The sequence below is a fragment of the Natrix helvetica genome (genome assembly GCF_964273705.1).
Source record: "Natrix helvetica genome assembly, chromosome: 2".
Classification (NCBI taxonomy): Eukaryota; Metazoa; Chordata; class Lepidosauria; order Squamata; family Natricidae; genus Natrix; species Natrix helvetica.
In genome coordinates this window covers 219,986,725-219,998,698 of record NC_138552.1, presented here as the reverse complement: position 1 = coordinate 219,998,698, position 11,974 = coordinate 219,986,725, and the positions used below count along the sequence as shown (strand labels likewise).

At 39.3% G+C, this 11,974-nt stretch overlaps 1 protein-coding gene across 1 annotated transcript in view; it reads left to right on the top strand.

The window, feature by feature from the left end:
- The first annotated feature begins 1,470 nt into the window (after positions 1 to 1,470).
- Positions 1,471 to 11,974, top strand: part of TARBP1 (tRNA guanosine 2 -O-methyltransferase TARBP1) — a 35,343-nt gene continuing 24,839 nt past the window's right edge. Inside the window, exons 1-8 of the mRNA XM_081941621.1 lie at positions 1,471 to 3,363; positions 5,324 to 5,421; positions 5,908 to 5,977; positions 7,562 to 7,710; positions 8,844 to 8,896; positions 10,195 to 10,292; positions 11,235 to 11,370; positions 11,459 to 11,555. Coding sequence (XP_081797747.1) covers positions 2,484 to 3,363; positions 5,324 to 5,421; positions 5,908 to 5,977; positions 7,562 to 7,710; positions 8,844 to 8,896; positions 10,195 to 10,292; positions 11,235 to 11,370; positions 11,459 to 11,555 — 1,581 coding nt within the window. The 5' untranslated portion in view covers positions 1,471 to 2,483. The remainder of the gene's footprint in view (positions 3,364 to 5,323; positions 5,422 to 5,907; positions 5,978 to 7,561; positions 7,711 to 8,843; positions 8,897 to 10,194; positions 10,293 to 11,234; positions 11,371 to 11,458; positions 11,556 to 11,974) is intronic.

The following is an 11,974-nucleotide window of genomic DNA, read 5'->3' as shown; positions in this document are numbered from 1 at the left end:
CCATGATGTCTTTTCCAACCTGAAGCCTGTAAATTCCTCCCTGCGTTTGCCATTTCTTTCTGGCTGTAGCTTCACGGGTCCTACCCCTACTTCCCCCCTATATAGCAATTCCTTCTGCAGGGTGAAGATCAGGTCAAATGATCAGAGGTTTCTACAGGAAACTCATTCCCTTCCAGATATGATTACTCCTCCTTTGAAAAGCAAATACTACTACACAGAGAACAATCAGGCTTTACTGTATACAGCATTCAGCATACTTTAGCATCTCTCTGATAAACCTTGTTTCAAAGGATTTCCACACTACCCCCTTTCCACCACCTTGGGAAAGAGGGGGGGTCATAACCACTCTTTAAAAATGTTCACTTTCTACCTATTTGTATATTTTTGGGTGTCAGTCCAAGTTCAAAGATTACTGCAAAAGGAATAAAGGGGAAAATGAAGGAAGAGAGGCGTGTTAATTTACAATAGCAAAAAAATCAGAAGAGCCTGGTAGCCTCAATTAAAGTTATGAAGGGGGAAAAATGTAGAAAAAAGCTTGATTATGCAGACTGCATGTTAGATATATTGCAAATACTTATCAAAGCAATTGTAATAACAATTGTAATGTGTTAAAAACCCATTTTTTGTTGAGACTTTCTGAAATTGCCTAAAGCCTTTATGTGAGTTTCCTTCCCTGGCCTTTCATCAATTTAAATCCTATATCAGTCTTCTAACTGAGTGGCCCCCAACCTTTTGGGCACCAGGGACCTGTGGTTCTGTGGAGAGAGGTTTTTTTCCATGGACCGGAAGGGACGTAGTTTCGTATGCTGCCTACATCCCATGGATGGGGCTTCACTTGTTTGCGTAGCCTGGTTTCTGGCATGCCATGTGCCGGTCCATGAACCAGGTAGATGGGTGGGTGGGGGTTGGGGATCCCTGTTCTAGCCAGTCTATGCATCTGTTGCAATGATCTGCAGCTCATAAAAATGTATGCTTTTTAATAATAACGTTAGAAGATGTGCCACCAGACTCCTGATTATTCTATAAAGAGAATGCTTGAAGATAGATTCTAAAGACAATGTTCAGTTTGATTGTGGGCAGGTCTTCCGCAACTCTTTTTTCCTCTTTTTTTTCTGGATAGCCTCAGTTTTGCAGAGTATGAGGAGGAAAAGCCAGCATTTTGGGCTACAGCTTGACTATATTTTGTCCAATCAAGCAAAATGTCTACCTCTAATGTATTAGCCTACCTCTGTATGAGCCAACAAATTAGAAACTTATCTAATAGCTGAAGACATCCTCCTAAAACATTTTGCTTGCGTGATAAAAACGCAACTATTTTTTACCAATTATGCCATTACATAAAATGAAGCTAAAACCACATATGGATTTTGTCTATTTGATTTTCTTAGCAGGTCATTTTATATCAAAACATAGTTTTGCTATATCAAAAATAGAGTTTTGTCAAAATATCACAATATGGATAAATAGAAGAAATATATATATTTTATTTATCTAAAAAGATGTTAGAAATGCTTGAATGCTCACTTCATATCAAATAGATCAATTACAGAAGAAAAATAAAGTAACATGTATGTAGTTAAAAGCAACCTGGGTTCCCCAGAATACTGTAAAGAAATTAAGTCAATTCAACAATCTTTCTCTTAAATTGCAAATATAGCTATATATTTGTGTAAAAGCATGGTTTGAGTTCTTGAGCTGCATCTAAAGAACAGAAATAGCCGTTTTTATAGCAACCTATTCTTATATGAACCCACAAGATCTTAGTTTGCATACATTTTGCTTTTACCACAAGGTTGTACCATCTTCACAGCAAAGGCACACATAAGTTTAGTATCGCCAATGTATAAAACATTACCCTAATGTATGGGATATTCGGATTCGCCCAAGGACTACACAGGAATTAAGACAGGACCAAGGCAACTCCCACTGCAAGCAATCCTCACTATAAGGTATCATAAGCAGGCTGATAATATCAATCAAGAACTTCGCTTCTCATTATAATGCAATCGTAATCTTGGAATCTGTTTATCAGCATTTATAAACAATGCGCAACAAAGAGTGAACATTCGAATCTGGCAAGTTCTATGCAATTAATACTTTTTGCCGGCTAAATCCTTACCTTGCCTAAAGGGTTCCCTTTCCTCGGCTTAAGGTACCGGGCTTCACCTTCCCTAACCAAAATCCTTTACCTAGTCCTACTCTGCCTAAAAGTGGTAGACGTACCTCATGCATTAGATAAATTAGCGAGACTGTGTAATACAAGAAGGGGAATTGCTTCACCAGCTGAATTCCTGCCTCACAGCTGTCTAGTACAGCGAACTGCAAAAGCCTCGCCAAAACAAACCTAGCAAGCGCAGCTAGAGCTATCACCAGGCTAGTCCTTCTCTATAGCCACCTTCAGCGCAAAGGCTGCTGGGGAAAAGTACCGGGCAGAGCAGGCCGCGCGCTAATTGACTGCAAGGCCGCGTGGTTTCCCCTTTGCCATGGATGCCGTGCTGGCCGACGCGCTGCTCTCCCAGTGCCCCGACTGGGGTGCGTGGCTGCGGGCGGTCTGCGGCGAAACGGGTGCGCTCAACCTCGAGCGAGCGGAGGCGCTGCGTTTCCTTTTGGAACGGGCGACACGTGTTGGGCCGCGCAACCGGGGCGAAGAGGCGCAACGGGTGGCCCGGGAGCTGGCGCTGCACCGCTGCCTCCCGGCGCTTCTCAGCGGGAGCGGCGTGACGGCGGGTGAAAGCCCGGAGGGGCGGCGACGATTCGTGACAGCCACCGGCGGAGCGTTGCGCTCCTGCGTTTTGGTCTGCGGACCCCGCCTGGCTGAGCGGTTGGCCGGCGAAGTGCTGGAAACCTGCGCCGGGATTCAGGCTTCGCAAATGGAAGGCAGCGTCGAGGTCCTGTGCGCGGCGGCGCCTTGGCTGGAGGATCCCGCGCTGCTCAGACGAACCGTGGCGGCCGCCCTGAAGCTGCTGCGTGAGGAGGGAGAAGACGAGCGGGAGGAAGAGAAAGCGTTGCTGGTGGGCGGCAGGCTGTTGCCGGCGTTAGGAAGAAACGGCGCCGCCCTGAGTCTCATCTGGGAAGGCCTGGTGCTGTCGCCCCTCGCCGATGCCCCGCGGGTGAACCGGACTCTGCTCGTCCTGAGCGCCCTCTCCGACGTCCTGTTTCCCCAATTGGACGGTGTCACCGATGGCGAGGCAACTTCGCTGCTGGATGCGAGGCTTTCTTGCAACTTTTGGGAAGTGGTGCAAAAGGGACTGTCCGAGAGCGATGCTCTGTGCCGGAAAAGAGCCCGGTATTTGTTGAAGAAAGCCGTCGATGTATCTGATAAAATGGCCCTGGAATGCAGGTGTAGCCTGGACGATGACAATGGTATCTATCGGCTCTGATAGGCCTATACTAAACCCAAAGCCCTCTCTTGCAAGCATTTAATATGTGAAGTGATTGTGAGGAAAGGCATTCTTATTGCTGGCTTTCCAGCCCAAGGCCAGCTGGACAGCTTTTGGAATGGCATAGTAATTTTCTTTAAATCTGGAGTACCGTGGCATTTAAATCTTGCAGGTCAGAAGGTTCTTAACATTAGGTGACCATAAATGAGAAATAAATGATGATCATACCATTTCTCCACAGTCATTCTACTCTGTAATGAGTTCCATAAGCAGCTTGGTCAATTTTGCTAAATTTGGATAATATTACAAATTTAGCAAAATTTGCAAATACTATGGTCGGGATCATTAGGAAAGCAACTGAAAAGATTGTATGACCCAAAATTGTAATGGCCTCATACAGATCCTTGGCATATATGTATCTGGAACATATACAATTCTGTTCACATTTGGGGGGAAAAAGTATAATAATTCTGGAAACAATGCAGAAGATAGCAGTCAAAATGTCTTCCCTGTGTGAAAAGGATAGTATTTGAAACTCCTTACATAGTCTGGAAAAAAGTCTTTGGTGGGATATTAGTTGAGATCTGTAAAATCTTGGATAAGGAGATCTAAATTGCTGGAACTATTTTTAAATCAAATATTGCTTTGGATAATAAAATCAATAGCTGGTAAGTTAATATAATGGATTCAGTCAAAGATGGAGGATATAGGTAAATGTAATTGAAAAAACACTGGCAATATGCCTCTATGGATTTTCTAATTTTTCTCAGATAAGGGCAAAAAGTAGAACTAAGAATATATAATATAGATTTTTAAGAGAACAATTATTCTTTCCTGTCAGAGATCATGTCACAAGACAATGTGCAGAAATAGATTAATGGCTTTTTTAAAGGTTCCCATGACAAAAGAAGATGGATAGCTCTATAAGGAGAGTGAGGACTACAGTATTGGTTCATTGTTCATTCAATTGCTAGTGAAGTTAATACTTCATTAAGAACGAACTTAGGTTTGCATTAAAAACAATGAATGGAAATGCTGGCCTAAGCTTCAAATAGAATGAGGTAAGCCAAAAATTGGTTAAGAACAAAAGAAAATTATAGTAGGACATCTTTTCATTGTCACAGCTATTCCATGCCCTGTCAAACTTTAATACATTGATCTAGGAGAACCTGCTTCATACTTGTTCCTGTGGGATACAACCTAGTTGGGAAATATATAAGAGTAGTCTATGTGATGGATGCTGATAAAAAAGGAATAACAAATGAGGTGCAAGAAAGCCTCAAATTTACATAATGTGTAGCTATTTTACTGGATTGAGATAATAATAGTGCTTGAGAAGTCTATAATACTAGCAAAGGGGCGGGGGGGGGGGGAGGAGGAGGATGGACTCAATTGCAGTGGCAATGGGTATACCATTGGGAAACCTAAAGGGCCATGCTAGGAACAGATTGTCCTAGATAAAATCTGTTTGATTGTAAGAGTTGACAACAAATTGATGGCATATAATCAATGCAGTACAAGTATAGGGCTTGTTAGGAGAGGGAGAGAGAAATTGAATGGGGTTCTTTCCACATATATAATTCTTTATTGGCCAAGTGTGATTGGACACACAAGGAATTTGTCTTCAGTGCATAAGCTCTCAGTCTACATAAAAGCTATATGTACTTATAGCTTTTATGTACACTGAGAGCTTATGCAATATATATATATATAATATAATATAAAAAATATAAATCATTTAGAATTCCAAAGAGAAATAATTATGCTCTTACTGCATTATTTCTAGTTGCCCTCTTGGACAACTTGTATTGAGAGACGTTTTCTAGGATTTGAAGGGATCCGAGGTGCATTATTATTTTGTATTATTGATGTTAATTTAGGCATAAGATTATTTCTATACCTTTGCTTAAAAGACTAAAACATCTTATTTACTTATCTTATAGAATCTTATTTGTTTTGGTGGTGTGCTGAAAAAAAAGATCAATTTACTCAGTTTTGGGAAAATTATATTTTAATAATGGAGACTTTGGAAGGAAATCAGGTAAATATAGTTACTAAAAAGGATTGGTTTAGTTATAAACAAAATTTGTTTACAGTATTTACTAAATTTATACTAAATTATGTGAGGGTTTGATATAGTTGTAAGATATAAGAAGTAGATGAAGACAGGAATTGAGATGTCAGAACTATGTTATTGGTAAATGGATACATTAACATTTATAGAAGTTATTGCTTTAGCTTAAGAAAACGGATAGAATTTGAAAATAAAAGGAATGATTCAAACTTAGTAATTATATTTTTTCTTATAATTTGTTGAAAGGACTTAAAAGCAGAATGACTTAAAATGTAAAGTACATAAAGGAAATCCTATATGTAAATTACATAGAATATTTATGCTAAGATTTTCATTATCCCCATCACTTACTGTTATGTAGGTCTTAAAAGATTGATATCTAGCTTTTAACTATGATTATATTTTTTATTTATAAAGCATGTTAATATAGTAATTTCTGTTTTCCAATTTCAGATACATGTAATAAAGCCAGTTTTACCAAAGTTGAATAGCTTGTATGAACTTGCAATATCAGAAGAAAAAGGTAAGATTTTTTTTGGTAAGATAAGTCCTGTTAATGTTCAATATCAGCAAGTAAGTTTTTGAATTTATTTTCAGTTCTGCAAAATTTACTTGTGCTTGATTATTCAGGATCTTTAGAAATATTGTTAGCCTTTGTAGTTGGTAACAAACATATAAAAATGCAAGCCCTTATAAGAATTCATTCAGTCTTGACATTAGTCCATCTTGGTGTTCTCCTGTCGCAGATTACATTGTTGGTTGAAATATAAAATCATCATTTTAATTAATTTGATATATATCCCATCTTTCTATCCACAAGGCAATCGTTCTGTGTAATTATGGAATATACAAAACATTTGGTTCACAATTAAGGGATCTGGCTCTCAGAACCATGCTAAGTTTTGGGATGGAAAAAGAAGACCCATGCTTGTTTTTTCTTTTGCTTGTCCATTCTGCAAAATAGTTTTACTTCTCATGAGTACCTCCTTAAAGAAACTTAAGGATAGGATTTAGCATTGGTTTAAAACAAACCAGTGTGTTTAGACACATTAGAGTTTTGGGGCAGGAATAGTCTCAAGGGCTGCTCAGAGATTTGCTGTTTGGATGTTCTATTTCCTAACTTAGCATTTTTGCCAATTGATCTAGTCTGAACGCAAATAGATCTTGGACCATATCAGTACTTTCATCTTGTCCACTAACCCTAACCCAGGGGTGTCAAACTCAATTTCATTGAGGGCTGCATCAGGCTGGATCCAGCCCACAGGCATTGAGTTTGACACCCCTGCCCTAACCCATTCTCTCTTCTTATGTTGATATTGGAGGCCACTGTTTCACCATCATGGTACCAGCGGTACCCAAACAGAATATTAGTTTAAGAATGAGCCTTGCTGCACATCTGAAGCCAACTTTCAACTAAGCAATCTTTGACCATTTTGCAACTAACCATTGGATGCAACTTGTGATATCTGCCAATCATCACTGAGGTGAGATTGACAGACAGTCAGACAGTCCTCAGTACTCCTATACCGGTAGAGTAATGATTAGATGATCAGATGATGTTATAAGTCACTTTTGCTTCTTTAGTGAAATTCTGCAGAATAAAAATGTTTAGGTTGTCCAATGCCAGCCCCAAGATTTCCTCAGCTACCTTAGGAAAAGGACTGTTAGCTAGGGAAGTGGAGCTCTAACCTGTCTCCTCTGGTGTGACTTTTGAACTCTACATTCAATTATATTCCATCCAGAAGTTTTACTTAGTAATAACTGCTACATTACATTGATAGATATTAATATCTCCATTTGTTTCTAGACCCAGTTAAAGGCATTCATTTTTTATCTTTCAAGTTTTGAGTAGTTTAAGTTCTGACTATCTAAGTAACTGCTAGTCTTATGTAAACCACTACAGTATTAAAGATGAGAGAAGAGATTCTTTTCAAGCGATCCTCATTTTTAACAGTTTTTCTTTGTAGATTGTTTTCATTGTGATGTTTCTCATAATTTCCCAAAACTATATAAAATAATCAGCTCTTACAAATTAAATTATTTGTACGGACATGCAATCAAGTGAAATAGCTTATTCAAAGTGTACATATTTGTTTTTTAATAATAGGTTGTTGGATGTTCCATCCTTCATGGCATATGTGCATTTACAAAAGAATGTTTGAGAGTGAAAATAAAACACTGGCAAAGGAAAGTGTCATTCACTTTCTTGAAATCTGGCAAAGAAAACGTCTTCCCTCATCACAAGGATTTTCAGAGGTAAGGTTTACTGCCTATCCATATAAGATACTTCTTATTAATCCTCGCTAACCTCCGAGCTGCAGCCCAGTAGTGGGCCATAGATTGGTGAGCGACGGATGAGTGGCTGCATGCAGCTCTACTTCACGAGCAGTAGGCAGATATGTGTACGTGATGCTTCATTTGTGTGAGAAGGGTGTACCTGCGTGTCCACTGTTTGCACAAATGAAACTGCTCATTCTCACCTACGACTCATGCAGAACCTTCCCCTCTCTCCCCCTCCTCTGCCACCGCTACTGGTCCACACAGCCAGAAAGGTTGTGGACTACTGCTCTAAAGAAGACCTAGCTATCTGTTGCCACTATCTCCTTGGGCAAAACTTTTTAAGTCTTTTTATATAACTGCTTCATAATTCCTTTACTTATTTTTCAGAAGTTGAAGCTAGTGTTCTTGTATAAACGTACCTGAAGATTTTACCATATTTTTCACACTATAAGATGCACCCCCCCCCAAAGTGGGTGGAAATGTCTGTGCGTCTTATAGAGCAAATATTGCAGCGGGGGAGGAGGGGGGATTGGTGTCACCACTGCCGTCACCTGTCACTGCTGCTGCTGTTTTCCAGCCCCAGGGAATGTTGGAGCCTTTGCTGCTGAGCAGCTGATTGGTGGTTGGATTGGCTTCCCGGAATACCGCCGATCAGCTGTTCTGAACGGCGACGGCAGAAATCAGGGGGGTAAATGCCCAGTAGCAGTGGGTAATAGGCGGCAGCAACAATCCCCACTACCTAGAACAGCTGATCAGTTCGGCAGTGCAGTCTCCAACGTTCCCTGGCGGCAGCAGCAGCTCAGCTCAGTGGTAGGTGCAACGGAGCGGAGCCTTCACAAGCCACATGCTTGGGCTGTGATAACATGCTGAAGCTGACCAAGCTGTTTGCTGTTTGCTGCAAGGACACTAGCCAGATGAATACTGATGGATGCTAGGAAGCAGAGGCAGATTCCCCCCCCCCCTCTAAAGCTAATGTGTGTCTTATGGTCTGGTGTGTCTTATAATGTGAAAAATATGGTAATTGTTCCCTGATTAACTGTACTAACAAATAAACTGCAACTAATGTCTGTTTTATTTCTTTTAATGAAATTCTAATTTCTTTTGTTTAGTTCATTATTGGCCCTTTAATGGATGCTCTCTCAGAAAGTTCTCTTTATAGCAGGTAAATACATTGTTTAATGAAAAACACAGAAAGAGAATTTTTGTAGCTGTTAAAAGATAAGGTTTTTTTTGTTTCAGCCTTTATTGCACTTTGGGGAAGAACTGCATATTTGTATCTATCTTTAATAGCAGTTGAACTATAGTCAGAATAAGGAAGAATAGGGAGGAGAAAAAAATAAGACCCTTGTTAACATTTGATGCACCCACATTTAACACAGTGAGAAAAGAAGTAAGAGAAACTCCAGAAAATCGCTCTCTTGGATGCCACTATTGCTAGTGAATTCATTTTATAGTGCAGGAGTAGCCACATTTATCTTTTCTGAGAGGTCAAGGCCCATAGTGGATGCAATTGAAATGGTAAAATGGTTACACTTATATCATGCAGGTTGAAGGGGGCTGGATTTCTTCTCTCTCTCTCTCTCTCTCTCTCTCTCTCTCTCTCTCTCTCTCTCTCTCTCTCTCTCTCTCTCTCACACACACACACACACACACACACACACTCACTCACTCACTCACACACACACACTCAGTTTGAGGATCTTCTTTTTAAAACAATGCTATCCTCATTTTAAGACATAGGCTTCAGTTTTCATGTACTTTCCTTCTCAATGTATTTAATAATCGGGAAGGGTCCAAGGCTGTCAAACACAGGTGAATCAGGAAGTGAGTTTGTTTATTGAGAAAATGGTTGTCTGTTCTTTGAGGATAGCTTGCTTTTGGAATGTTAGCTGATTTCAATTGTTTTTTTTTCCAGTCAAAAGAGGTATCCAAGTATCATTGGGTACAAAGAGGTTGCGAAAACCGGTGTTATTGCCTGATCTTACCTCGATAGCCTCCTGTACATCCTCTCTTGGATGTGGGATCTTCCTGATTTAGTTAGATGTGATAGGAGACAAAGAAGAGGAACTCTTCCATAGGCAGTTTTAATGAATGGGAATTCTGCCCGGGCAAAATGTCTAAGAAACATTTGAGAAACTCTTGTCCTGCAGAACTCTCTGGACTACAGTTTGCTCCATTCTGGCAAGGGAGATGAGTCTCTTTTTTTAAGTTTGAGAATCTACTAGGGAAAGCAGGATGCACAGCAAGCAGCTTTATACTCTCTTATCTCACAATCAGACCAAATGAAAACTGTGGGAATTATTCTAATATTTTAGCTATTTATCAGCATGAAATGTATCTCTTTTTAAGGTTTTGATAATTGCAAATGTATTAGATAACCCAATAAAATGTTGTAATAAAATTAATTTGTAGCCTTGGCACTGAATTTTTTTCAATTATCTCTTTGCTTTAACTTAACAGGGTATCAGGTCAGATTATGGGCACTTGTCCACCTTTAGGAATAATTCTACAGAATTTCATGGCGATTTTCTTCACAAGCCTTCCAGAAAGTGAAAAAAGTATGTGTAGTTAATGGCATTATTTTGGAATAACATAAATGTCAGTTCTCTGCTTCAGGATCACTTTTACTAGCTGCTTTTATTTTTATTTTTGTTACAAAGGCAGATACGAATTTGATGATGACATGGGGAATGGTGTTTGCGCACAGTTTGTCTAGCGATATCACTAGATATCTGGGGCAGGCACAGACCCATAATGCAGAAGATTTTATTGGCATGTACCAAAAATGGCATTAGAGATGCATGACCTTTTGAAAGAGAAAAATTAACCCCAAATCACTTGCTGAATTTCACGAATGTGGTTACTGTGTTAAACTGTTTCTTCTTTCCATAGTAATGGGGCTCAGAATTTTGGAATGATAGTGAAAGTGCACAGGTGATATTAAACACTCATAGAATTGTAGCAAATAAAACAGCATAAAGTTGTCTAGCCTTATTTTGCCCTATCTTCCTTTACAACCGTCTCTTTCTCAGTTATCCTGTATATTTATAACCAAGGTCAAAAAGATCTGTCTCTTGGGTTAGGATTAGAAGAGATTCTATAGACCTGGGGGTTACAATCTAAAATGTGATTGAGAAAATATATTTATTCCTATTTACTATTGAAATTAGCTTTATTTTTATTATACTTCATTACATATGTAAGTTGGAGAGAAAAATGGGAAGGGACATATTGCAAAGGGTATAAAGGGAAAAAATAAAAAAATAGCTTTCTACTTTATTTAATACAGTTACAAATAAAAAGTACATTAACCTTTTGATCTGAAATTATTACATTGTACTTCTATAATCATAAACAATTATAATTGTCAAATACCAACATTAATGTAGCATTTCTTTTGATCTCAAGCAAAAAGTCCCTAAGTGGCTTCTTATGGAACCAAAACTAGACAACACTCTATTTTTAATAAGATAACAATACTATTTTCTTTCTCTTTAAAGGGAGCTTTTTGTTAAAATTCATTCAGAAGATGAGCAATAGGCACTGGTGCGCTATTCCTGTTTTGTTTCTCTCCATGGCATTGGCACATATACCACAGTGTAGAGCACTGGACAGCAAAGGGCTCCTTGCATTAAGGTGATGTTCTGAATTTTGTTTCTGTGAATTTTCTGTATCCTCAGTTCATTGTTTGACTTTTGAAAACATGTATTTGATCCATTTGCAGAAACGTTCTGCAGTGTAGTATGATCACACATCAGATTCTTCTACGAGGAGCTGCTCAGTGCTTTCTTCTTAAAGCAGCTATACACTCAATAGATACAGTAAGTATTATATTTTTAAACAAATGTTTGCTCTAATGTACTGGAGGAAAGAATAAAGCAAAAAGAGGCAAAAGCATGTCACATTGTAATATGCATAAGAATATGTTCTGACCCCCTCCCCCTCCACGCCTGTGAACAAGCCAAAACACAGGCTTGGCTGTTTGCCACTGTTTAATTGCAAGATAACAAACTGGCTGAAAGCCCAGATAATTCAAAATACAACAAAACAAACCAGATATTCAAACACGGCTCTAAGACATCGACTTTCTTCCCTGCTAATTTCGAACTGTTGTTTCCTGCAAATGTCCCTTCCCAACGCCTCACCTATAAGCTCTCTTGGGAGGGGCCAATCTACAACCACCTGAGCTAATTATCGTCTGTGAGCCTGCCTACGAAGCTGCTGCTTTCATTTCTCAGCC